General features: G+C 42.9%; 1 protein-coding gene across 3 annotated transcripts in view; it reads right to left on the bottom strand.

The window, feature by feature from the left end:
* adgrg6 (adhesion G protein-coupled receptor G6) overlaps positions 1-25,659 on the bottom strand; it is a 99,946-nt gene extending 74,287 nt beyond the window's left edge. The window contains exons 1-2 of one of the 3 annotated variants that reach the window (XM_085383230.1): positions 25,251-25,659; positions 16,200-16,300 (exon numbers count right to left, since the gene is read on the bottom strand). In XM_085383230.1, coding sequence (XP_085239356.1) covers positions 16,200-16,300; positions 25,251-25,252 — 103 coding nt within the window. In that variant the 5' untranslated portion in view covers positions 25,253-25,659. The remainder of the gene's footprint in view (positions 1-16,199; positions 16,301-25,250) is intronic. The other 2 variants (XM_085383231.1, XM_085383232.1) reach the window with 2 other exon arrangements.
* Positions 25,660-26,663: the final 1,004 nt, after the last annotated feature.

Genomic DNA, 26,663 nt, shown 5'->3' with positions numbered 1-26,663 from the left:
CTAAAAAGCATTCAGTTAACTCAAGTATTACATATTTCTTTATTTCAGTGAGACTGTAAACAGCCTGTTTGTACAGAGTACAGATGACGCAACACACACACAGTTTTAGTGTTTCCACTCTGTGTGTGTGTGTGTGTGTGTGTGTGTGTGTGTGTGTGTGTGTGTGTGTGTGTGTGTGTGTGTGTGTCAGAGGCTTGCCTTTTCCCAACACTCTTCATTTTTCATAACTACAGACTTTACACAATTTGAGCCCAGATTCCAGCTCAACACGCTGTTCCACTGGAATCACTGACTGAGGAACATTTATGTAATTAATCCTCAGAAATATTTTTACTCACTTCTTCCACAGTACAGGTGTGTCTTCACAAACTGCTGCTAATGTCCAAGATTCTCTTTCATGGTAGATTATCAGAAAGGTCACAGACTTCCTGCTTATTTAGATTTATTTGCAGAGGAGATGCCCAAGTTTGTAGTTCATGCAGGATTCCGTTTTTTGAACGAGGTCATGCCTGAACATTTTGCATGCATCGTGTTTAAATACTTCTGTTTGATGGTTAAGAGGAAGAAATGATCGTACGATTTACAAATGACAAAGGGAAGCAACACACATCCTGGGTTGTTGGGTCACGATTAGCTGAGGTATGGCCACACGAGTTCATCCCTCTTTGAAACAGAGCAGTCCAGAGAGGGTTAACAAGCCTGACAATAAAGACAATACATTTTTTTACTGTCTACATACTTTTAGGTCGACTGAATATTAGAATTACACAGTGTTATGTTTGGCAATACATGTGTCTACTTTGCTGTGTGTCTACATTTACGTTGAGAGACGTCTTCCAGCTACTGACCAAAGCCTGCCACATTGTGCTCGGAGAAATTTTTAGATGAAACAAAGTCGACATCTAGAAGATGTTGTTTCCTGCAGCAGTTCCCACACAGAATACTGAAACCAGTCCTGACGGGAAGCCCGACATGTGGGTACGCTTCTCTGTCAGAGCTACAACCCAGAGCACTGTTCGTTTAGCCCATCTGATGGAGCCGAAAACAAAAGGCCTTTGTCTGGGAGCTAGTGTGGGAGACGGGAGGCTGGCTTTGCTGCAGTTCTGCCAGAGTGGATTTTTTAAAAAGATGCAACAATGAAGAAGTGTAGAAGAGTGCATTTTACTCACTCGAGACAGATTTACAACATTTTAATTATGGAGAGGCAGCACGGAGGGGTGTGGGGTGAGGTGTGGGGTTGGGTGGGGGTGTGTGGATGCAGTTACTTATTAACTTTGTAAGCGCTGGTGACGGCTTTTGTGAGGGCTCAGTTTGTTGAGTATAACGCCCAACTCATCACATACTGACACTTTTTAACATCTCCTTTAAATCACTGCCTTTTAGAATGACTGCACAGTCGCTCCAACAGGCAGACGAGGCCTTTATTTGCGAAAGGATGTAAAAATATTGGAGGCTCCCCATGACTTCCCTCAGCCTCCGAGTAGAAGGCAGTAGTAGGCATTCACCAGACTTTCAGAAAACCTGACCTCTGACCTTGACCTTGACATCTAGGTCACTGAAATTCAAAGCCGTGCAAGATATTTAGTAGCTGCACCAATGGTACAAATTTCAAAATCCTACATTGCCTCTTTCACCAGTTATCACCTTCACAAACTTGGAGTATTTGTTTGCCTCCACAAACACTTGGTTAGGTTTTAGAAAGAAAAGGTTCACCTACTGATAAAGTTAAGCTCATGTCAGAAGACAAATATCCAACAGGAGAACGCCTGTTTCCTAAACTGTGGTGACTATTGCAACACCAGGAGAGAACATTTGGGGACACTTTGTAAAACAAGGAACAAGAACATCCACAGCCTGCAAACCTACAGCAACTCCAAATCTTGTTTAGGGTAAAAGAGGAACAGCTCTGGCACAAACGTCCTGGTTTCCTGATATTCATCATCCCTCTGTCACTGTCTCTGTTAAATAAAGGCATAAAATGAAAGAAATTTATATTTTCTGAAGTTTTAAGTTTTCTGAAGAAAGACATCCAGCCGACCTCTACATCTGTCATGGTCTGGGTGAGCAGCTGGGAATTTCCATCAGTGCCAGAGCACCCTTGGCTCCGCCCGTGGGCAGGACTTCCTCAGCTTCACGCATCTGGAGCTAATTGGGGCAATCAGGCCAAAAGGGATTTAAGCTCTGCGCTGTCATCTCCTCCCTGCCAGTTCGTCAGTTACCTGATGTTGGTAACCGGCTCTCACATTCATGCTGCTATTCTCAAGTAGATTTACTCGCGCTGTTTCTTGTGCTTCAGGACCTTTTCTCCAGTGTCGACTGCTGCTCACCACTTGGATCTCAGCTTCTTTCCACCTCACTGGGAAATATCTCCAAACCTCACCTGCCTGCCCTCCTGCTCACTCACCACTTTGGATCCAACGAACCCCAGGTCAGCTATTTCACCTTTTTCAAACTCCGAGGAAATCCCTCACCTCTCCCTCAATACCACACCTCCACCTCCTGCAAGTAAGCTGGAAAAACTGTTATACTTACCCTCTCTGGTAATCCACTTTAACCCAGCTCTAACTCCACTCTCCTCTCTCCCCAGTGTGACCAATACTTACCTGCCTAGATCTAGTTGTCCTCACGTTCATGCCACGCTAATAGTTCCACGGCTACATTTCCACACCACAGATGCCACGTCCTTGTGTTTTCACATATATTATATATTCACCAATAAATTGTGTTAAAACGCTCTCTTGCCTCCGCCCTGTGTGTTTGCGCTTGGGTTCTATTCAAGTTGCTGGCCTCCGTCCAGCGTGACAACATCACAGCAGTGGCAGCTTTCAGCCTCTGCCAAAGTCTGCATTACATGAAGTGAATTATAAGATGGTGGCTCAACTAAAATTCATATATTTCCTCATACTTGGCTGTGGCTTTTCTGTCCACTATAATAAAAATAATAATAATACTTAAGTGTGTGTAGAAACACCTCAAGTCTATTCCAGTCAATGAAATTCTAATTTAATAGTTACAGAACGATGGGTCATAAAACCATTGTGTGCTCTGCTTCACTCTTATTCACTGTGAGTTCTAAGTGAAGTGAATCTTTCATTATCTTCCACAAGCAGGACTGTTAAACTGTCCTTAAAAAGTTAAAGAAGAGCTGCACACAGCCGAGGACTTCCTAATACTCTCTGAGATAATAGTATAATGAGAATTCAAGACAAACCACATCAAACTGTAATAACTGTTCATTAATGATGCTGTATTCACAACATTTCTGGTGTGCTCATAGTATCAGTGGTTAGTCAGCCTGATCATAATTTACATCATAGACTTTAGCTCTTGTTGCATGTTCAGCACCTTCTCTGACCTGATATCAGTCCACTCATGCTAGGTCGTCATCTGCAGTATGTGAACGAGGTCAATAACGATTCGGTGCTCAATCACTAGTATCCTATTCAGTCTATCACAGTAATACAGTAGCACAGAGACTCACATTTACTATTTAAAGGCTGACCAGTGGGTTTGAACATAACCAAAACACCACTGTGTGGGCTCTGAAATACTGTGCGTGATCACATGGTGTTAAAATCCAGAATCCGTAATGAGCATGCTGACACAGCAGATACCACCAGAGATAGCTGATGTTGGCTAACGTGGCTGATAAACTGCTGTCGTTGTGAAAGATAAAGATAAACTTCTGTTTGTTGCACCTTTACAATCAGGACCAATGATGAAATACAACAAGCAACTGAAGGAGCCTTTTCAGTCTTTCTTATCGGGCTTACTCAGAGCTGCTGGTGTGAGTCTGTAGTGAGTTTGGTACAGCATCTCTGCGTCGAAGAGAAGAGCTTATTTAAAAACTAATTTTGCAAATTTGTTAATGCACCAGTGGTGCCAACTAACCATGTCCTCAGTATTAAAACCTGCCCACTCTGATAACAGATATGAGAGACCTTTCCTTAACCCCCAAGATCTTAGAAAATGACAGAATGAGGAAAGGTCAGAGAGGATTTTTGAAATAGGAACTTTCTGGCATCATTTCTGTTATCAACAAGATATCAGTGCACACCTGGTATTTCATTGTGACCCAAGGAGCTTAGCCAAACTTCATCTTAAATTCTCCGGTATCACAAATACACTAAAAATAAAAGCCCCCTCTGCCCCTTTCAGCCTTTCTCCTGAAAATAATCCTATAGATGATTTGGCTTCCATCAACCTGCCCTTCTCTCTTTTCACCTCTCTGTCCTTTCTAGCATTTCTCTCACATTCTTTCATTCGCATTCCTCTCTACTCCTTCCTTCTTCTTCAGGCATTCACTGTTATCGCTCCATTGCTTTCCTTCTTGATCCCCTCTCTTTGCTTTCCTTCTTTCCCACCTACAAATTGAACACAGTTCAGTCCAAACACCGTGCACACTTCTTCCAAATGAAGGCACAACAGCCTACCATGCTGGATGAAATGTAAGAATGCCTTTGTGGTCAGTATCAGTCTGCAGTATAGAGGAATCTGAATCATGCTTTGTGAAAATTAAACTCACTTTAAGAATCTGTGAGAAGTTCTTCAAATTACACACGGGACAAAACTTCAAAAAGGTTTGAAATTGAAGTCGCTTCCCTCAGCGAACACTTCAGATGTAGCTTTTTAGAGACAAAACTTTGATAAATGCTCAACAGGTCACAGGTTTTTCCAGCATGGGTTCAGTTTTAGAACTTGAAGTGTTTTTTTTTTTTTATTACAATCTAAGACTTTTTAAGATCCGACTACAAAAGAGAAACCCAATCAAGCCTTGGGTGCGCTTGAAAGGAACTAGTCATTACAAGACCATCTCATAATGCAAAGCTGTACCAGACACCCGTACTTACAGGCAGATGTCATCTAACAGACAAAGAGACAGGGTTACTGGCAGGAAATGTTGAAGCGGTCTTTCTTCATAAGCGGTGATGATGTAGAGAATAAAAACAGAGAGCTTGTTTCCATCTTTTTGAGAGTAAAACCATTCTTGGCCTGTAATATTCAGATATTAATTTGTTACTCAGGTTCTTGGTGACTTCATTCAGAACATCAGACGATGGAGTTACAGCGCTGGTCCTGATGTTCAGACACATTTTACTACAGTAAAATGTGTACAGTCCTTAACTGCAGACTTAGTGAAGTGCAGCACTAATTATTATGTTTTATTATGTTTTGTTTGAGCCAACCTCCAACACTAATCCTCACTCACTGACCCACATCCAAACAGATTTACTTCCAAGAACTGATATATCACAACCGTGACGTTCCCCTTGATCAGGAGTTCCTGAAACTGCTGATAATTTTACACCTTAATCAGGTATTTTTCCAGGAATAAACAGACCTTATCAGAAGTGAATTTATTGCCTCATTCTACAGTTTAAATTCTTGCACAGGAACTGAGATCCTTATAAGAATTTCTGTAATCTGAGGGAAGGTCCTGCGGTTGAAACACAACAACAAACATGGCAATTACAGAAAGAAACATTTGTTGGCCAATCATCGGTCAGAAACAGACTTGCCTCTCCTCCAAGAAATGATGATTTACAGCTCTAACTAATTTGACTCTGAGCATTTCCACACACATAAAATATAGTTCTTTAATGATCTCGTCCCCATAGAAAAATTGTTTACAGGAGACTCAGATATGCTGGTTTCACCAGCTGACAGCCAGCTGACAGACATAATCTCTCCGGTGTGTCTGGGATCGGACATGCTCAGAACACCTCGCCCAGGAGCTGCCTCTTCCAAAGAGGAAAATATTGACACTGCATACAGAGATATTTCAGACAATATTGAGTCAACACAGTATGTCTGTTTCAGTTTGACACGGTATATGAGCTCCATAGAAAACCCTTTGTTTCCACTTTGCTGTGAGAGAAGTCAATTATTCAGCTGGACTAGTTACACAATGACTGCACTTACATGATGCCTAATATTTTCCATAATTTGGACAACCTATCAGGGTCTTTCAAAAGATGCAAACAGGGTGGCTAGCTCAGACCCCGGATTTCAATCCATCGACAGCTGCTCTCTTCCAGCTTCAAACATGAACGGCACACACCTGAAGCACTGAAATGAGCACAGATAAGCTCGCCCGAAGCGCAATAATTACATAGTGAAAGAGGAATTTTACTTTTTTTTCCCCCCACTTTTTCTCTTTCTGCAGGTGAATACTGAATCACTCTCCCAGGTGTTCCTGCTCCTCCCTCACATCATCCTCTTGTCTTTCACTGGGAGATAATCAAGACTGGCATCCGAGAGTTGGGGGGGAAGGTAGAGCTGACTGAAGAAGGGATGATGTGTAAAACAGGAGAGAGGACAGAGTATCGCCTTGTTTGCGCTCAACAAGAAAATTGAAGGCCAAAAGTGACATCATCGTCCAGGTTTTGTAACTGGGCTCAAGTAAACCTTCATCTCTGCCCAGCTGCTTTTAAAGCAGAGACGAACACAAAGTAAGAGCTTATTCACACGACTGAAGAAAATACATACCGCTAAAGTTTACAGCACAGGACATTTGGAACATGTCTCTGGTTTGAAACAGTAAATAGCACCACACAGCAACAATTCAGTTCATTTCACTATTAGTTATTTAGCACCAAATCACAACAGTCACATCAAAGCCCTTCATATTATACGGGAAAGACCCTACAGTGACACAAAGAAAACCAAAACAATCATATGAAGCATGCTCAGTAGGAGATATATATGGATATGCTCCCGTGAAGGTGGGGAAACAGCCAGCTGCTGAACACCTCATCTCAACTCCCACCAAAAACCATCAATCAGAGAGTCTCATGCCAACCAATCAGACTGAAACTGAAAACTATCAACAGAATACATTTGGGTTTTCTAAGATGAACAAACGGATGTGAAACAGATATTTTCATGGCATAAAACTGGCTTTTCTTTTACCGATGCTCGTGTTATATGGAACAAACTTGCTGGACTCTCTGCAAACTGAAAGGCTTCACAGCAACACAGTAACTCTTTAAAAAAAAGTGTGGCATCGTCTGTGCTGCTGGATAAAAATACTTAGAAATATCTTTATTTTGCAGTACTCAGTCAATTTCATAATCAGCACCTTTTGAGTTTGAATGATGCATTTTCAGTAGTTTCATGTTAACGGTGCACATTCTGCTGGAACCTTTAAAGATCTGTAATGAAGATTAGAAGGGGTGGATGTAATTTTGCTCAGTAATGTATCAGCCCACTATTATGCTCATTATTTCCTCTGATTATTATTGGAAAAGAGTGAGAAGAGTGTCCAATAAACAGCCTCAAACTGACGATTAAAAACAGATCAAAGAGGAAAAACAACAACTTGTCACGTCAAGTTAAGCTGGAAGCGAAACACCGTTCATTTGTTCATTTTCTGGTCAGATTTCTTATTTTATAGTATAACCAAGCATCATATTTTACACTGGTTAACTGGTTACTGTAACCGTGAAATAAATATGTACAGCACAAAAGGTGTAAAGTAAATGTACTTAGTTACATGTGCAGAAGAGAAAACAGAAAAAAAGTGAAGGTAGAGATAAAAACTGAGGGATGAGGGGAGGACGCCAAGCTGGCTGATAAAATCTGGACCGTCCCACAACCACACACCCACATCATATTATGAAATATGTAGGAACGACCCTTCCCCGGCCTCTCGCTGCCTCCAGAGGAACGACTTAACCGAGGAGGACCGGAGGATCTTATTTAAACACGATTTCTGAGCAGTTAAAAATCTTCTTTTAACACAAACGCTACTTCGTGTCTTTCATGTCTAATAATCTTTTCTGTGATTATGTGTATTATGAAGAACACAGCAAGATGTGTGCACAACCTCAGCTGCTCCTTCTCACGTCTCATCGGCTGCGTTGCATCGATTCCTTAAAACCACACACCGAAATTTAATAATAATAATGTATACTTAATTGATCCCCCGTGGGGAAATTCCTCTCTGCATTTAATCCATTCACACTGTGAAGCAGTGGGCAGCCATTAGGCGCCCAGGCTTGAAATCATTTCCTTACTGTCTAAAAAATTCAGTACACCATAATTATGATTAATTAGCAGTGTTGGTGGAGGGTGACATTAACAATTTGCGGCTGCTGATCCCTGATAACGTTCCGAGCCCAGACGGGACAAAAACTAATCACAGCGAGTCAGCGGCAGGAAGGAAAAAGAAATTCTGGTCAGGGTGGAAAAGATTTTAAACGTTGTTCAGATGCCAGCAGGATGCTGGAACGCACGGAAACGTTAAGAAAAAGAAAACAGAAGAAACAAAAGGCATGTTTGTGGGAAATGAACTATTAATTAATCATATTTTGAAAAACTTTTTGGACTTCATGAGACTTGAAACTCTTTTTTTTAAAGATGAAAGCTCCAATATCAGAGCACACTCCTCACTTCAAAGAACAAGTTTTTTACATATTTTGCTGACTAATCATTAAAACAGGACCAGATTTTTTTTTTAAAAACTGGATTTTATTTCGTGAGTATGAAAGGTTGTCTGTCTCTGTGTGTTAGCCTTGCAGCAGCCTGGCGACCTGTCCAGGGTGTACGCCTCTCGCCCTACGGTATGGGCTCCAGCCCTCCACATCCCTGAATTGGATAAGCAAAATACAATAAATGGATGGATGGATGGATGGATGGATGGATGGATAGTTTAGGAATCAGTTTAGGTGATTCAGGCATGTCATGCTGGGAGCAGACGCGGGACTCGCTGGACAGATTCCATCTCTCTGCAAGACTGGAAATGACCGTGCTCCCCCAGATAAGCTGGAGGAAGATTTCAGGATCAGGGAAGTCTGTGCTTATCTTAGATGGCTGCCCCCACAACTCAAATCCAGACAGGCAGTAGAAAATGGATGGTTTGAAACAAATCACCAGCAACTCAGGAAGTCTGAGCATTATGTTGTCAAACGTTGTGGTCATACTGTGAGATCTGGGAACTGGAATCACAGTCAGAGTTGTGTTTGTAAGGTCGAGTGTAGATGCTCCGCTGTCAGGTCAGTGACCGAGCTGAGCAGCTAGGAAGGCGTGCTGCTTTTAGTTTTGGCAAGTGACAGAAAGCACATTTCTACAGCTTCTGGTTCCATCTCGATAAAGCCCCATGTTCACGTCATCAGATAAAAACAACTCAGCACTGTCTGTCAGCCTGTGCATTTCACTCAGGCTTCGTGTTTATCAGTAAGAAATGGGGAGATAATTGGTAAGAGCAACGTCCTGATGGGAGTTGCTCCGTGAAGCTGATACGTTGCATCATTTTCAGTCAGTGCAATACTTTGGTTCTGCAACAATAGTTGTACTGTGGTGCAGCACTCGGAAGACTTGCGCTCTGCTGAGTGTGTGGAAACTTCAGAGCTTCAGAACAAACAGCAGAATACATTTACTGGAACCTCACCAGACCCACAGCTACAGCGTTAGCTTGTGTTTGGAGGGCACAGCAACTTTAAACAGATTGGCATGTGACCCTTAACGGACTGACGTGTCAGAGAGGAGAAGGCCCCACGCTGCTGTCAGACCAAAGGTCTCTCTCTCTCTCTCTCTCTCCCCCTCGCTCGTTCTCTAATATTTACAGCTTCCTGTGTGATTGGTTCAGAGCTGCAGTTTATCAGCCGGTCAGCAGCAGCACACACATGTCGGTTATGTGTTTGTCACCAGAAGAACAGCGACCACCGCTAACCCCTGTGCACATGTGTGTGTGTGCTGTGGTTTAGGACTGCTGGGAACTTTACGAGTGTGTGTGAACCTCGCGGTTTGGCTTGCAGCTGCTGATGAGGTATGGAAAATGCATTAAACGTACTCTCTCCCCCCCCCCCCCTTCACCTCTTTCCTCTTGCTCGCCCCTCGCTTTTCTCTCTCGATCATCCGTCCCTCTGTCTCTCTCTCACTTGGAGTTTGAATTTTTCAGTTTAATGAGTGTTATTGGCAGAAACATGGAAAACATGGACAGCCAGCAGTTCCCTGCTCTCGGTCCTCCACTCCTGCATTTCTCCTTGAACACTGAAATCTAAGAAAAACACTCACATGGCCAAAAGTCTGTGGATGCCCCACTTTTCCCACGGCTGCCGTGCAAGAATTTGGCCAAACTTTGGTCCCATCCGATGCCACTGGCACCCAGAGCCGGCGCTGTCAGAGTAGTTTGAGCGTGCATGTTTGTCAAACCCTTGATAATAAGCTTGCAATGACTGTATGCAGTCTGTACTGGGTGCACGTTTCTGAGGAGACCCAGCGGTTGCAGCCATTTGTGCTTATTTTGACTCGTGAACATGAAATATCTCTTTAAATGAAAATTAATCCATGTAATTTAATGCTGTAGAAAAACAAAGAAAATCCTTTCTCTCGACTCAGTTTACACGCCGTTATAGAACTACGTCCAGGTACAGTGCTCTAATGCAAGCCACACTGATGAACATAAACAACTTTCATTTCTGCTGAGGTAACCTTCTGTCAACATTTCCAATGGAAATAAAATAAAAATAATAAAAACAGCAGAGTCGGGCTGACAGAGCCCAAACCTGCACAGATGAGTCTGTGGGCACCACCCACTACACCTTCATTCAGACACAAGCTCTGAAAAAAGCCATACAGTGAGGAGAAAAAGAAAATACACTAACAAACCAAGTTTCAATCAAACTGATCCTCTGAACAAATGAAGTAACCAGAAAGATACAAACGAAGCAAACAACCAACAAATGTTTGATTAGTTCATTGGCCAAAAGCTGAACAATCAGAGGAAAACATAACTGGATTACAGGAAAGTGTTGACAAACAGAGGATTGAATCAGAGTACAAAACACCAAAAAAAACCTTTCCAGAGCGCTCCTCTGTTTTTAAACAGAACCATAAAACCATGGAAAAATAACCAAACTAATCACTAAACACACATCATTAAACACAGCGGCTTTAATCTATAAAACGAAACTTTTTAAACTCCGTTAGGCTTCAGAACAGGTTTCTGGCCCAGTGTTGTCTAATTTGGCTCCAAATCGAACGTGAAACTGATTCCAGGAACCAAACCTCCCTCACACCACTCACAAACATTGGGTAGGTTAAAGTAAAAAACAAAAAGACGTCTGTAGGTGTTAGAGTGATGCCTGCGACAGAAAGACATGCATGGATGTGAGAGGATGAATTTCTGACCTCATGGGAATGAATGAATGAAAGCATCAGAGCATGATCGCTGCTGACATGCTCTCCACGGAATAAAAAATAAACCAGATGGAAAAGATATCTGACTGCAGGCTTCAGGAACATGGCGGGTGGTTCTCGTTAATGGAAGCATGAAGAAGAGGAGGCATGCTCCAACACAGACATGGAAAATATGAAAAAACAAAGTGGGATGAAGCAGGACGCAAACGATGGAAACTCGGGGAGAAGAAGAGACAAAATGAAAGATCACTGCTGTCAGATGAAAACGCTGCATCCCTGGGAATGCCGGTTTTCCCATAGTTTAAGCTTCGAAAGAATCTTTTACACGTGGCTCATTTCTTTATTCAGAGGAACGTAGAGCATGAGCACTCCCTCAAAAACGCAGCGTCTTTTCCCAACAGCAGCTGAACACAAAGAGAACATGAACAAAGCAAAGAAACACAAAACGGTCATGTCCACGAGCCTTTCACAATAAAAGGCATTTTCACAGGGAAAGGAAATGCAAGCAAGCCCCATGTTTAATTAAAATAATCACACAAACATCTGAAAATGACATTTAATGGATGATTTCATGTCATTAGAAGCACAGATTCATTGTAATTAAAGCAATTATCACAGAGCGAGCAGCTTTAATCAAGGAAAAACTTCACATTCATGTTCACTCCAAAGATTCAACGAGTGAACAAAATGAGACTGAGAGTGAAAGCAGACTTTACTCCGCTCTGAAACTCTGACATTTAATCATTGTGCAGTCGCTCTGACGGCTGCTGAGGGCCTTTTATCGTTTTGCTGTGTCAGAGGAAGAATTTTGTGCTGCGTTGCCCTCACAGCTGCGAGCGTTCAGGAAGTCCTCCACAAACACTGAATGATTCCGGTGTCAACTGGAGGAAGGGTGGTCAAAACACACACAAAGATCCATGTTTGTGTTCTACACCTGTGAGCACCTTAATGACATCAAACAGTCTTCACTGCCACACTTTCGTGTTTCAGCAGCGGTTTCGGTCTCAGGGAGGTTCTCTATGGTTGCAGCGACGTGCTACTGATGAACATAATGAGATTGAAATAATCTGTAGGTGCAGCTTCATTTTGATTCCTTGAGCTTTAGTTTCTCCTTTTCTGTGTGTTTGCTGTTTTCTTGTTATGATTTACCAGTTTTATTTCATTATCTATGATTACTTTCAGCTGTGTTTCCTGTTCCCTTATTGCCTCCTGTATGCTTTAAAGCAGCGATGGGGAACTCCAGGCCTCAAGGGCCTGGAGGTTTTAGATGTGCGTTTGATCCAACACAGCTGATTTAAATGGCTAAATTACTCCTCAACATGTCTTGAATGCTGTGTCCGAATTTAGGGGAAGGATGCTCATAAGGACACTACCTACCTACGTCACAAGGTAGTGTCCTTAGATGGACAGGTAGTCAGGAAGTGAGCAGCTGTGGACAGCCCCCTTTTTTCTCCATAGAAACTTTATTGAACAAACAATGAGTATGCAACATAACAGATGGGCTGTGGACAGCCTTTTAGCCTTCAAGTCTGCCCTTACTTCCGTGTTTTTATGGTCACTAGCGCCACAACTCGAAAACTTTAAAATGGACCCAGAAATGTCGCTCCGTTTTTTTTGTACATTTGTAATTCTCGAGGAGCTAGAAAAACCTTATCGTCGTCGCCGGCACGTTTTGTAGCTTAGGCTCAACAGAGACAAACATATGCAGGTAAAATAATTTCCTTTAATCTACACACATTTAGGAATTACTCAGCTAATTACATGGATAATTGAATCATTGCCGGTGTTGTGCCAAAAAGTGCCTGCCAAAACTGATTTCCAATGTTTCCGTGTGTAATATCTTTATGTATGTTGGTAAATAGACTTCGGTGAACAGGGTTCACAAAGCGGTTATATAATTTAAAAATGACCTGTTTTTCAAGTGTCTTTATAACTCTGTGTTATTGTACCGACATTATAACCAATCTGATCTTTTTTGTCCACTTAAAGTATGTTTACAGAGCTGTTGATATATTTGTTGCGCTGTCTGCTGTCCACTTGACCAGATTACTCATAAAAAAAAAATTTTCAATGTCAACAACATTTTTTTTTGAACTGGATAAATAAAGGATATTTAAAAGTCTGCCAACAACTGATTGCAGCTTCTACCTTGTTACAGGAATGTTGTTTGTGGCTCAAGGTGACTTGATATCATTCACGAGGGATACATTTGACATGTGTTTCACGTATTATAGACCAACATGTTATTCATAGCAGTTTAAATAAGAGCAATCAGTTTTTGGCAGACTATCATTTTTTGGCACAACACCAGTCATTCATACACATGTACTGTATTGTATAAAATATATAAACCAAAGGTCTTTGAAACCTATAGAATCTAATCTTTGGTTTCTTTTACATAGCACTTTATCAAACTGTTGTCTGCTACAGAGTTACAAGTATTATACTAATAATTTAGCATCCACCATCTCCTGCTTGCATATTTTTGAAAACATCTTAGTGGTGTGGCAGCCACGAGTGAGCCAGCCTGCAAACCCTGTGGATGGACAATGCAGTGGACAGTGGGAGGAAGCATCCTAAAGCTCTCTTTGCAGACCACCCTGTGTGATTCTCCACTCGCAGACCAGAAAAGACAAACTGCGGGTCTCAGTTGCAGCACCCCATCCATGTCTGATCTTGCTCGGGCAGATTCAGCAACACTGCCAGAGACTTCCTGTAATCTATTACAGTTGTGAAAGAAACCGTCCAGGAACAGGTCACTCAGATTAATCCTGTGTGAACAACTGAAAATATTGTTTTTTCATCTTTAAAACTGTTGTTTAATTCTTGTTTAAAGCTTTTTGTTATTTACTTTATTGCTATCAAATAAATATCCAAGTACTATTGTTCAAAGTTAGCATTATGTTCATACATGTTACAAATACCTGTAAATCAAATTGAGTTCAGTGACAATTACTGTTTTAATTAATTAATTTATTAATAACATAAAACCTCTACACTAATGCAACACATATAACAATGTAACAAATATATCCAAATAAATTAATTTCTTAATGCATAACTCATTTTGGAACTAATCTTTCTAGAAGTGAAAACAGTCTGTCCATCCTCTCCCTGCTCTCCTCTCCTCAGCCTCTGCATTTTCAGGAGAACGCTGCTAATAAAGTTACACAATTACACAGTACATTCACGTTTATTAATATATTTACAAGATACCACAGTTTTTGTCTTGGTTGGACCATTTTATGTGGTTGTATTTATCCGCGACACCTTAAAGGCTCCGTGTCTGACATAAACCAGTCTGTGGCGCAAAAAAGGTTGGGGACTGCTGCTGTGGGGTAATAGGACAGCATGAGGGTTAATAGGACCGTATTCATATGAATATGATGTGTAAATTGATTTATTCTTGTACCTCCACGCCATAGCGGCCCAATTCTTCACCCCAGTGAAGAGGTGATCGTTTTCTCCTCATTTTAATAAATTAAGTCGTTTGGTCTTTGTTCCCCATAACATGTCACCAATTAAAAAAAAATCTAAATTAGCTGTATGTAAGCGGCAATACATGAAAAACTGCGGGACCCACCATACAAGCTGGTTTACGGTTATTTAAATAAAATTAAAAAAAAAAAAAGTCTATGCAGATGCCCAAAGCTTAACAACACGACCGCTATAACAATTTAACTTTTGTACAACCAGATTTTCATATACTTACATTTGAAAGTGTTTTCTGCTCCCGCTTCGACCCCCGTCGTTATCAGAAACAAATCTCCTCTATGACCAGCAATGAATCCTGGGATATGGTAGGACACGAAGGATACATCGGACCCATCCTTAAAATTTGTGGAAAAGTAAGACGCATTTGTCGCCACATTTTGAGTACTCTTTGAATTCGGACAGCCTTCGTCGCGTTGCTGTGACGTCATTGCCTCCAAATATGGCATTTTAAGCATCCTTCCCCTGAATTCGGACACAACCAAAGTAATGAGGCCTGGTAATGAACAAATCATTTATTTCAGGTGTGTTGACCCAGGGTAATATCTAAAACCTGCAGGACACTGGCCCTTGAGGCCTGGAGTTCCCCACCCCTGCTTTAAAGCCTCAGGTTGCTGGTGTGCCTGTTCATGCCTAGTGTATCCACAGCCCCTTTGGACTATTGGGTCACCTGAATAAAGGTTTGTTTACTGTTAATTCATTCTGTACCTGAAACCAACATCGTGACATGAAGCCCATCCTCCCTGCACTAGCTCTGTGTTTATCAAAATCCTGGATCTAATCCTTCCCCCTACCTTTTTCTTTCTTTTCCCAGGTTGACACAAGCATGAAGTTTTATATATTGTATCTGTGTTCACGCTGTGAGGTTTTCTACTTTCAAATAGTAAAAAGAAAAATACAGCCTTCTGGGTCGTTTTGCCCCTCGCACCAAGGACTGCAGCTCAACTCTCAGATGGACCCGATGATTTTTACACTTCCTCGTATGTTAGCTCCAAAGTCGAGCTGACCGTAACTCAAAGAGGTGATGTTTGCATTCACATACACAAACAAATAAATTCAATTTTCATGATGGTTTCGTGTTTTGTCATCAGACGGCATCGCTCTGTAACTGAGAACACTGATGCCTGTTCCTGAGCCTCTCCTGCAGAGGTGACCTGCAGGCGTTTTCCTTGTGTTTTAAAGTGCGAGTGAACGTATTTGTCATGTTCTCCATGTGGGTGCTGCTGTGGCTGCAGTGGTGAACTCTTCAAAATATCCACGCTGCCCAATAACACAGCAAACATCACTAAAAACATGTCATCAGGAAGTAACCCAGTAACTCCAACTACTGCCTGAACACACACTGCAGTTGGAGTGTCTTCAGTATTCAGATGATTACGGTTTTATTCCTGCTCGCGGTTTAGGGGTTGAAGGTTTATTTATTAGAATATGTGTGATTTTTTTTTCCTGTCAGTGTGACAGCTGTGAGGGCAGCACGGCTTTCCTGCTTCAGTGAATAAATAAAAGTAAGATCTATTTGTCCTGGATTTTCCCATTCAGGCAGAGTTAAAACCATCGAGTCCTACCGTGTCTGTGCAGGGTCATCCACAGCAGAACCACCGGGACAACGTGACGAAGTCTCCACCTTCCTCCTCTTCCTCCTCCGCCTTCACCTCTAAAGGTCTCCCTGGAAAAGCAGACGAAGAAGGAAATTTTCAGCATAGTGCATTCCGACTTTTTCATATTCTGAACATGAATCCTGTTTTTCTTGGATGAAAACTCCACATTTTATGATTCATTTGCTCTCTGAACCATTTTCAACTTATTTGCTGTCATTTTTCAGTCCGAGCAACAGAAAAGCATCAGCGGGAACAAAGAGCCTTCCACTTCGCTCTAGAGTGGGTAGAGTGCAACTTGACCTGATGCAGATTTACTGTGTCTCAGTAATTCCTAATTCAACATAACTATGGATAATTTCATGACAAAAAAGGAGCTTCAAATGCTTCTCACCAGTCACATTCAAATGTGTCCTGCAGCCCTGAAACTGACGAGAGACCTGTGAATAAACGAGTGACTGCAGATCACATGTGTTTGCGTGTCAGACAATCACACCCCCGGGGAACCAATCAAACTGCTCCAATGCAGAGAGAAGCTAATGAGAGGACTTGTTGTATCAAAGAGTTTCACTTCAGCAAAGTGAAGCAGCTTTAAAGCAAATTCAAATCTTATCTCAGTTCATTCATTAAGTTTTCCGCAACAATGGCTCAGGACCTATTAAGGGTCACAGAGGGCACAGGAACAAGCCCGACCTATGGAGACCCCATCGACAACACACAGAACAAAAGCATCAGCTGACGTCCACGCCCCAACGGGTCGGAGGTGTTATAGAGGAGTGAGAGTTCATGAGAAGACTGAAGGTAGTTATCCCAACAGGACTGACTTCTATCCTTCAAGGAAATGTTTAAATAAAGCCGACATCAGTGGGTTAAACTGTTTATATTACATATCTTCAGTCAGGTACCCATACTCTAGGCTTGCTCTCTGTGGCATTCTTTGCAGCATAACATTATTCAAAATCAAATTTAATATAATCAAAGAGTCACTTGATTTGCAACTTAATGAAAAACTGTGGAAAGTCTCCAAATTAAAAAAAAGTCCAATAACACATCTGAATGTGTCCGTTTGGGAGTATTTCAGTCCCACACAGGGATCCAAACTAGTCAGCCACATTCAGGAAGATGTTCCAGGCACAGCGTCAGCACACCTTTGTTTCATGTTTTATTCACCCATCAGCTGGATCCTGCCAATCTATCACACACACACAAACACACACATCCACTGTCAGCCATCTGACACCTCTTATTTTCCTGACGGCTGTGAGGTCGGGACACTTTTATCTCAGCACAGATGAAACCAAAAGGTCGAGCGAGGCTGTCATCTATACTTTATCAGGGTTAACCATCCAGTGATCCAAATCTCAAAGGCCTCTGGGAGGAACAGCGATGTGGAGACCCAGCTCGTCTCTTCCTGATTTAGTCTCTTCCTGCAGTTGAAACGAATGTTTACAGTACTCACACACACACACACACACACACACATCGGGCGGGGGTATCTAATTGACATAACGCTTTCCCTAGCCCCTTACCCTAATCCTAACCATGAAAAATGAATGCCTAACCCTAACCAAACTGTAACCCTGCCACTGAAACCACATTTTGAGTCTCAAAAATGCCTTCAAACCAGGATTTTGATCCCCATAATCGCTGTTGGTAACACACACACACGTACACACACACACATGTATACACACACAGCAGTGCAGGATGCTGAAACCACAGTCACAAAGGTTTTCTACCAAAGTCCTTTCCAGTTATTTTCCACAGACACACACAGTGGGTTTGTGGAGGTTTTGTTTGTCGCCTGTGTATAAATTATAAATAGTAATAAATACCCGCAGCATCACACAGACAGTCTGCTTATTAAAAGCAGGATCTTATAATCTGCTCCTTCCACATATCCAACTCCAGGTTTGCTTGAATCACTGCTAATGAAGTTTCTCTGGATAATTCCTCACTTAATCAATTATTATTAATTATTAAGAAGGCTGATAATTAACTACTCTCATTATTAATATGTATATTAATATGTATTTATTTGTTTATTTTTGTTTACGATCTACCAAAATATCCTACTGCTGTTTTTTTGAATAACTTGAATAACTTTTAATGCACCTGGGCTCAGCAGACAGAGGGCCAAGTGGCAGATGACAGAAAACATGAAATTACAGCGGTTTCAAGGAAGGAAGTGACATCATCTGTGCACTATGTGCTTAACGCAGTGAAGTGAATCTAAAGGTTGTTTTCGGTGTCTCGGACGGTCCCTCATGACTCTGGCTGAGTTGATTTGATTGTATTTTGTTGTCTCTGTTGTCAGGAGACTGTAAAATGCAGAGAAGTGACAGCTGTGCTAAAAACTGAGCAAGAGCATAAACTCGGCTCCTCTTTCATGGTTACTGAGTTATAAGATCACGTAATACTAAACTATGAATCACAGCAAAAATGACCCGAAGACCGAGAAAAGTTGTTCACAGCTTAAAAATTCCGAATGTCTTTAAGTTTCAGAAGAAACCACGGCATCTCCACAACAGCCTTCAGGTTGTTCTCTCAGCTGTTCATTAACCCATTGGACACTTAACGGCTGGGACTGCTGGGATCTTTTTGTGGCTCATATTTATCAAAAACACTTAAGAAAGGTATGGCCCCCAGGTCCTTGTGTTTTCCTACCAACTCCATGATGTTAAGACCAGAGCTGTGTGGGAGCGAGTCCTTGTGTTTCTATTGATACTGCATGTATCTGCCAGTGATTGGTGAATTCCTTGAAGAGGCCAAAGCCGCCCAAGATACACCCACCGCACTCCTATATATGCTTGCCATGACGGCACATGTAGCCAGCATCCTCCTGAACTTCACTCAGGCAGTACTGCCACATCTGCACCGATCCAGGAGGTAGAAGTGAAGAAGGTTAGCATATTTAATGATAATGGCACACACACTTTGTACTGTGTGGTCATTTTGGCGAAGACCAACATGTGGCTAGCAAACCTAGCATGGTCTCTAGAACAGCTTGATGATCAGAAATATATGAAGCCTGCACGGCACTTCATTCACTCTGTGACTGAACTGATTAGGACTTTGGTATTGATATCCATCCCTGTGCGAATCCAGAAAGAGTACGCTGTGAAAAGCCTCGATCACATGGTTGATCCCAGCTACTTCAAAGTTTCCTCGTCTGTCTGTGCACAACCAAAGACAAATTTTTTCTCACGACAAATTTGGCCGTTGATGTTTCCAAAGGTCCAGAATAATGTGGACCTGAGCTGTGGACTTTGCCGAAGCTACACATTCAGTGAATATTCAACGGTTTAACGCAGCAAAGTTTTCTCGTCGTCACCCTGTCTGAGCTTAAACTGCTAAGTCCTCATGCTGAAACAAAGTCACGTCTCTATGTGCGAGGCAGCAGATGGCCTCAGCGGTGTGTTTGAACAACTTTACATGGCAGCTGCACACTTCCTCTGTCTCCGCAGATCAAACCAGTGAATTATTCAACACACTAGGAAGAAATGAAAATTGTACAAGGTAGAGAAAGCAAAAAGACGAGCAGAAACATTTCGGTCTCTGGGAACTTTTAATTAGAATTTTTTTCATCATTTGATGCAAACTTGGCCGTCCTACTACTGGGAACAGTTCCTGCATCATAAATATTTAGAGCAGAGAGAACAGAGCTCGATTTTAATTTCATTGTTCAGCTTTGTTGTGTCCAGTGCTGCAAATTCATGCAGCTCCTGACATTAAAGAAAACTCGCCTCTTTGTCAAGTCATGCGTCTTGTTTTCTCGGTCCTCCTCCTCCCAGCTCCATCTCCGCTGTGGAAATGGGAGTGAATGACAAGAAGAGCGAGGTCAGCGAGCAAGGCGGTAGATATGACCACATAAAGGCGGCGATTCATGTGTCTGCAGCGCTGGATGGCAGCCTGCAAACCCCTGTTTCAAGCCAGGCATTCTGTGGCCCAGAGGTTATTCTGAGGGTTTCACTGCAGAACAACTGAGAAAATCACCTTTCACTGCAGGAAAAGGAGCTCTGACATGACTCGGCAACACAAACCTTCTCTGCCCAACCCCTCTGCACAAGCAGGAACACCTTTGTGACTCACCCTCAAGTTCATTTACATTGAAGGTTAATAACCTGGACATGAGTGAGAAAACAAGACTGACAGATGTTTTTCATTAAAATTGATTTCTATTAATTATAACCAACTACATTTTACTCAAACTGCTCATGTTTGACACACAAGAATCAAAGAAAACTTTCCGACATCACGCTGAACATTTTCTGTCAGCGTCACCTCATTCTTTGTATTTCTTATCTTGTTGCTGTTTAACTTCTCTTTCTGGTCTAATTAACAAACCAACGGTGTCAACTGCTTCCTGATTGGACCCTACCACAGATGCATTACTGAAGAATTTGCCTTTATGTCATCACTAAATCAGTGCAGTCACTAAAAACACAAAATAAACTGTGTCTTTTACCTGCTGTCGCTGAAGCCTAGAGAGAGGCTCAGCTTCCAAAATCTGCTCGGTTACATGCCGGAAAGGGCTGATGTTTAAATGTAAATATGTGTAAGAGACCAGTCTCCCCACTGCTGCTGCGTCAACTACTGCATTACACACCATCACCAGAAGCTGCATCCTGCAACAACTTTAACAGACCTAATTCAGTAGGGTTGCAGTTCAGTTTTATGTTATAGTAGCTAAGACAGAAAACACCGAACTCTGAGAAAAAATACTTCACCATCATCAGCGTAGATCAACAGCAGGAAACTACACTGCTGAAAGCTTACGGCTGAAGCCCCGCCTCTATGTGTTTTACAGTTTTTAAAGCTGAGCAGAGAGTTACTCTGTATTATGGACACGTGAGTTGAAAATAGAATTGCGCCTCCGGATGGAGAGTGATGGGGATGTCATCGATACTGACGACATTATTGATTCTGATTAAAATCCTGAAAACAGGATAGAAAAGGCTTGAATGTGACTCAGGTGTGCAAAAACTTCACTAGCATGAAATTATCCATCTCTAACTGCCACATAAGCATGCCAGTGGGCAAGCCTTCATCCTTTTAATTAACCTCTTATCCAGTTTAGGGCTGCAGGGGTGCTGTTGTGGGGTATGCAGTCCTTAAAAACACTCCTCTGAGACCCAAACACCTTTCAGACATCATGTAAGACAAAGTCTGGATCTGTGTGAAGACCTTTCTGTAAGTCAGAGAAAGAAGTATGGATTCTCTTATGAAGTAAGAGAAGGTAAACAGGGACAAACTGTTTGACTCTGTAGATGAGTGTATTATATTCTAGAGATGTTAATCTAAGATATTTGTGCTCTTTATTCTTCTGCGTTGGCGTGGCGCTCAGATTTCTGTGTCGTGCATGTGTAATCAGTCTATTAAACAGGCGCACTTGTTTTCTATTCTGTCGGCTTTGGGGGTGGAGAACAAAGTCATTCAGGATTAAATCTCCATAGCAGCACTCGTCTCGCTGCAGTATCCCAATATTAACAATTCTTCAAACTTGGTGGAGGTCTGAAGCCCACACAGGAACCTGTCCTTTCAACACTGCAGCCAAGTTCTTGTCACGCACACGGTTGTAAATCTAATTTATTGTGAGAAACTGCTCTAACTGCCCTCCTCAAACATGTGTACAGAAGATCAGCTAGAGCTGCCTGACGCTTGATTTATGGCCCATTGTTGTGTCCGTCTGACCAGCCTGCATGGAGAGGACGACGCACACTGAGACGCACTTAAACGCAGTCCTCCAGCAGAACAAGAGCATGACGCCTCTGAGTGATGACGCTTTGCATATTTTGAACTCCAATTGGCTGAAATTTTAGCCTGAAGCAAAAGGGAAATGACCACAGCAGAGATGACTGTGAAAAGGAAGAGCTGCCGAAAACATCAGCGCTGCCCGCAAGCGCAGATGCAACGCGCTGACCGGAAACAATGCCCTCCAATGTGGAGCCGTTATTTCTGACACAGACGCTCTTTGTCTGCTGTGAAGACGGCAGAGGCGAAGCTAAACGCACCAACAGCAGCACGGACCAGAGGACACACAATTCAGGCTGTGCAACACAAGTGTGACAACAACAGGTGGACGATACCTGTGAAGGAACCACGGGGTGACCAGGGTGACATGTTTAGCAGTTTTTAATCCAGCGATGACATATTTATTTATTTATTTTATTTACAACAAAAATGGGTAGCTCTTAACTCTCAGAATTTACTGCTTCATTTTCTTTGTGTAGTTTCCATCATATTCAACCAATATGCTTCACTCTTTAATAATGGCATTCATAGGATATTCAGAAAACTTGACCTCTGACCTTGAGGTCACTGATATTCAAAATCATCATGAGATTTTTAGTAAACGGACAACAACATGGCGTGTCTGATATTCCCTTTGCTTTTAGCTCCGCTTTGGTCTCTGCTCGCTCCTGGAAGCTGCGCTGTTTGATCAGCTGCACTGCAGTGATGTCTCTCTGCTTTATGCAAACACGTACAGATGCAATGGAAATGTGCTGCAAAACCAAAAATAGGGCCTAAAGCACACTAAATGTTCCAAAGATCTGTCAGCTCGGTGCTGATCCTCAGGGGGCTCCATGCTGGTGACTGATTCTGCTGTTGTATTTTAAGCACAATCACAGCACTTAGTGTGGACAGCTAAAAAAAACCTACGCTGCTCATTCACAGCATGGAGCCCTTTTTTGACATTATGACTGTTGTTAATTACTGGAAGGCATAAAAACATGTTTTTGGAAGTGGAAGAGTTTTAAGATGTCCAAATGAATTTCACACATGATGAGCTCATCTTCATAACTCGGTGTAAACAGCTCATTATGATTTATTAGGCACCAGCATAACATTTTAAATGAAATTAGCCTTCAGTGCCGAATCCGTCTTTGACTCGGTCCACTGACACAAGTACTCATCACAGGGATTTATTTTTTCCTGTTTTTTAATGCATGTGTGCATATAGCAGTTTCTAGGGTTTAAAAAAAGGAAGCGACTTAAACCTGTATTCTTTCTCATGACCAGCAGGGGGCGACACCTCTTCCTGCACAAAGAAGTCTGTCGGAAAACAAGCTTCCCAGTCTCACCTGGGACCTCGTTAAACACGTTCCCTGTGACTTTACTGTTCCACTCACTCATTTTCACTTTTATTATATAAATCACAATGCTTAGTTTGTAAAAGTTTGTGCGCCCGTTTCACGACGAAAAGGGGAAACGAGGCGAGCGCCTCTTTCTTATCCTACCAAATGTCACCAGGCTCAGACTCACGGTGCAGGTGGAGAGATCAGATCTTCCCCTTTAGCTTAATTAAAGCACATTCCTCTCTGCTACGCCTGACCGCGAGCTCGTTCTCGCTTATCGCCGCCGTCTGGATTTCATTCTGTTTGAACATAACTTTCATTTTAATATGTACATGTATCAGGGCTCCTCAGTACACCTGGAGGATTGGTAACTTCACCTCACACACAGACACACACTTCCCGTCATCAGAATGTCATTTGACGTCACCTCGCGCCTCCGTTTAAAGGCGGCCTGTTCGGCGCTTCACCTTCTGGGACCCTTGGTGTGTTTTTGGCCGTATCGCCTTCGCAGGTTGCGTAACACCTGGCAGTAAACAAGACCCTAAACAAGACGCTCTTTGATAAAGTCAGAACTCGATAAAGAGGAATCCTCTCCCTGCAGGGGACTGCGGAGGCTCTGAGGACCTGTGAGGATGCATCTTTCATTTCCTCGAACATCACTGATTGGTTCTGGAGTCACCGCCGTCCCATCTTCACAATGAAACACGTTACTAAGGCACAAAGCCTCCACAGCTCCTGTCATGCTGTGACACACAAACATGACCCACACCAACAGCATGCTGATGCAGCGGTCACCATGCTCGCCTCTCTGGGTTCAAATCCAGCCCGGGGCCTTTCTGTGGGGTTGGGATACCCACTGACTGTAAATGCCCCTCGGGTCTCTCTGCGTTAGCCCTGCCACAGACTGGTGACCTGTCCAGGTGGACTGGGAGCTGGGATAAGCTGCATGGACAGACAGCATCATCTGAAAAACAAACTACTTCACTGACTGAGCCGGCAAACAGAAACTTTCTACACGGTGCCTCCAGGGTCTTTTGGTGCGTTTTGCTTTCATAACGTGTGCGCTGTCAGACTCACACGCACACCTGCACATATGAAGCACGGGTGCTTATTTCACTCTACATAACACAAAAAAGTCCACAAAGTAATCAAAGACTCTTCACAGACTAATCTTTTATAAACTGTGGTAATTTAAAAGCAGTTTTATTAAAGAAAAACAAAGTTTCCGTTTTGGTTCCAGTCACGTTTCTACACTTTTCCATGGGACTCTGTTCACAGTCCGAGATTTTCTGATTCCTAAACAAGATCTTAGTCCAGTTTATAATGATCGATCTAAGAATTGAACTAGTTGAAGTATAATCGAGGTGTTCTAACTGTTTAAGCCAAGGTTTAAACCCGGGACTGTCCCAGCTGTGCTCGCACAGTTTTTACATGTTTCAAACATCACGTCTTGTTCCTCACAGGACTCAAGTTACGTGCTAGACCTGAAGAGCTCTGATATATTAGGCCTGTGTAGTCTGAACTCAGGGTTTCAGACAAAAGACAAAAGAAAAGAACCCAGAGGAGTCTGTGCGCTTTCTACACACACTGACCCGCTCCCGCGCGCACTCCGTCTCTATCACCATAAACATGTGCACACATCTGCAGTCAGCAGCATCATGGAAACAGATCTGCTCATTTTCCACAGGAGAACTCAGCTCAAAGAAAAGCACACATGATTTTCCTCATTAACGGCGCGTCCATCAGAGCTGAAGACTCAGCTAACCAGCAGCCTCTCCACGGAGGCTGCTGTGGATCCACTCTGTGGATGTCCCACAAACGGGAGGCAAAAACACAGAAACACTCAAAGTGAGTCTCTGAGAAGCTTTCAGAGCAAACACCAGACAGCAAACCCATCCTACACGAGTCTGCAGCTGAAACAGCCTCACACTTTGTGACTTACATGTTTCACTGGAGCGGCAGCTGGTCCCCCCGCAGGATCATTCTCCCTGTCCGGTGTCCGAGGGAAGGTCTTCTTTCCTCCTCTTTCTTTTCTCCCTTTTTTCCTCTTTCCCTTTTTCTTTCTCTGCTTTCCAGTTTTTTCTCGCGCTGAAAGTTTTCAGACTCCAAATCAGCAAATCCAGAATGCGCCCAGGACGCGCAAAAGTCTCCAAAGTTTAGAGAGTGAGAGGGAGGGCGATGCAGAGAGAGAGGCGGGGAGAGCGAGGGGTGACTCGCTTTCCTGACCCGGACTGCCCGGCGAAGGAGCGCGAAGACGTTTCAGCTGAGGAAAAACACAAGCACGGGCTTTTACTTCAGCTCAGACTGGAATTTATACGATTAATCTTCCGCCCAAACCATCAAAATAAAAGCTGTCTGACAGAACAAACAGAACAATCAGCTGTCACACTGAGCACGGCCCCACCCGCAGGTCTCACCTGCTGGAGCAGATCCTGGAAAATAAAGTACAGAGGAGACCATCAGGCTTTTATTGTGAAAAACACACTGCGCGCGCGCGTCATCCACAGGTGGTTCACGCATGACAACAACATGAGAAAATAAAAATAAAAAATCTGTCTGTTACACAAACAGGTGACCTCTGAGACTCAGCTGATCATCAGTGCCATGGTAACAGGAGCCTCATCCTGCCTGTGAGCTTCAGGGCTGTGCGTGTGTAGATGTTCCCTCAGTGTTGGCTAGCTCAGTTCCATCTATTTCTTTGTTCCTGACAACTTTTAAAGTATTTTAATTCTGCTTGATGTCATTTCCAGCCACGCATCAATTTCAGAGCTGACCGCTCATTTTAAACCAATGTTTCAGTGATGAGGTTAGAGTTTGTGCTCCAAACAGCCAGGCGCATAGTTGTTTTTTTTTGCTCTTGGGTCCATATGAGATCACAGAGGGCGAACTGAGCAAGCAGACGACACAGCGTTCATTTCTGCATTTTCACTTATTCGTTAATGACTTGCAGATAAATGCTGCTCATTACCAGCATGCATTGTGATTACTCGCCCTTCAGTGGTCAGAATGTTCTTGGTCAAGGGAGGACAAGGAGCGCGTGCAGATGAGTGGAAACAAAGAGCTGCACGCTGCATCTCATTTGCCTCTAAATGTCAATCAAGACGAACTTCCTGCCTGATAAGAAGTTCGGGAGCTGCACGGATTTGCATTCTGCTGGAAAAACTCCTGAGGGAGGAGATCCCTGAGGGCCAGGAAACGCGTCTGATGGAGTCGGCGCACAGACATGATGACGCCTGACGCAGCAGCAGGTAACCGCCCTGTCCTGCTCCCAGCTGCATCCTCACTGAACCAAACTGGACCCACATGAGTCAAAGAACTCCATCTGCTCTGCCCACTCTTTCTAAAATGTTCTCTT

This window comes from Rhamphochromis longiceps, linkage group LG15 (assembly GCF_057381845.1).
Source record: "Rhamphochromis longiceps isolate RC_006_pf linkage group LG15, R_longiceps_female_GT1.1, whole genome shotgun sequence".
NCBI classification, from domain to species: domain Eukaryota; kingdom Metazoa; phylum Chordata; class Actinopteri; order Cichliformes; family Cichlidae; genus Rhamphochromis; species Rhamphochromis longiceps.
The sequence above is the reverse complement of the archived record's forward strand: the minus strand, read 5'-3'. Positions and strand labels throughout refer to the sequence as shown.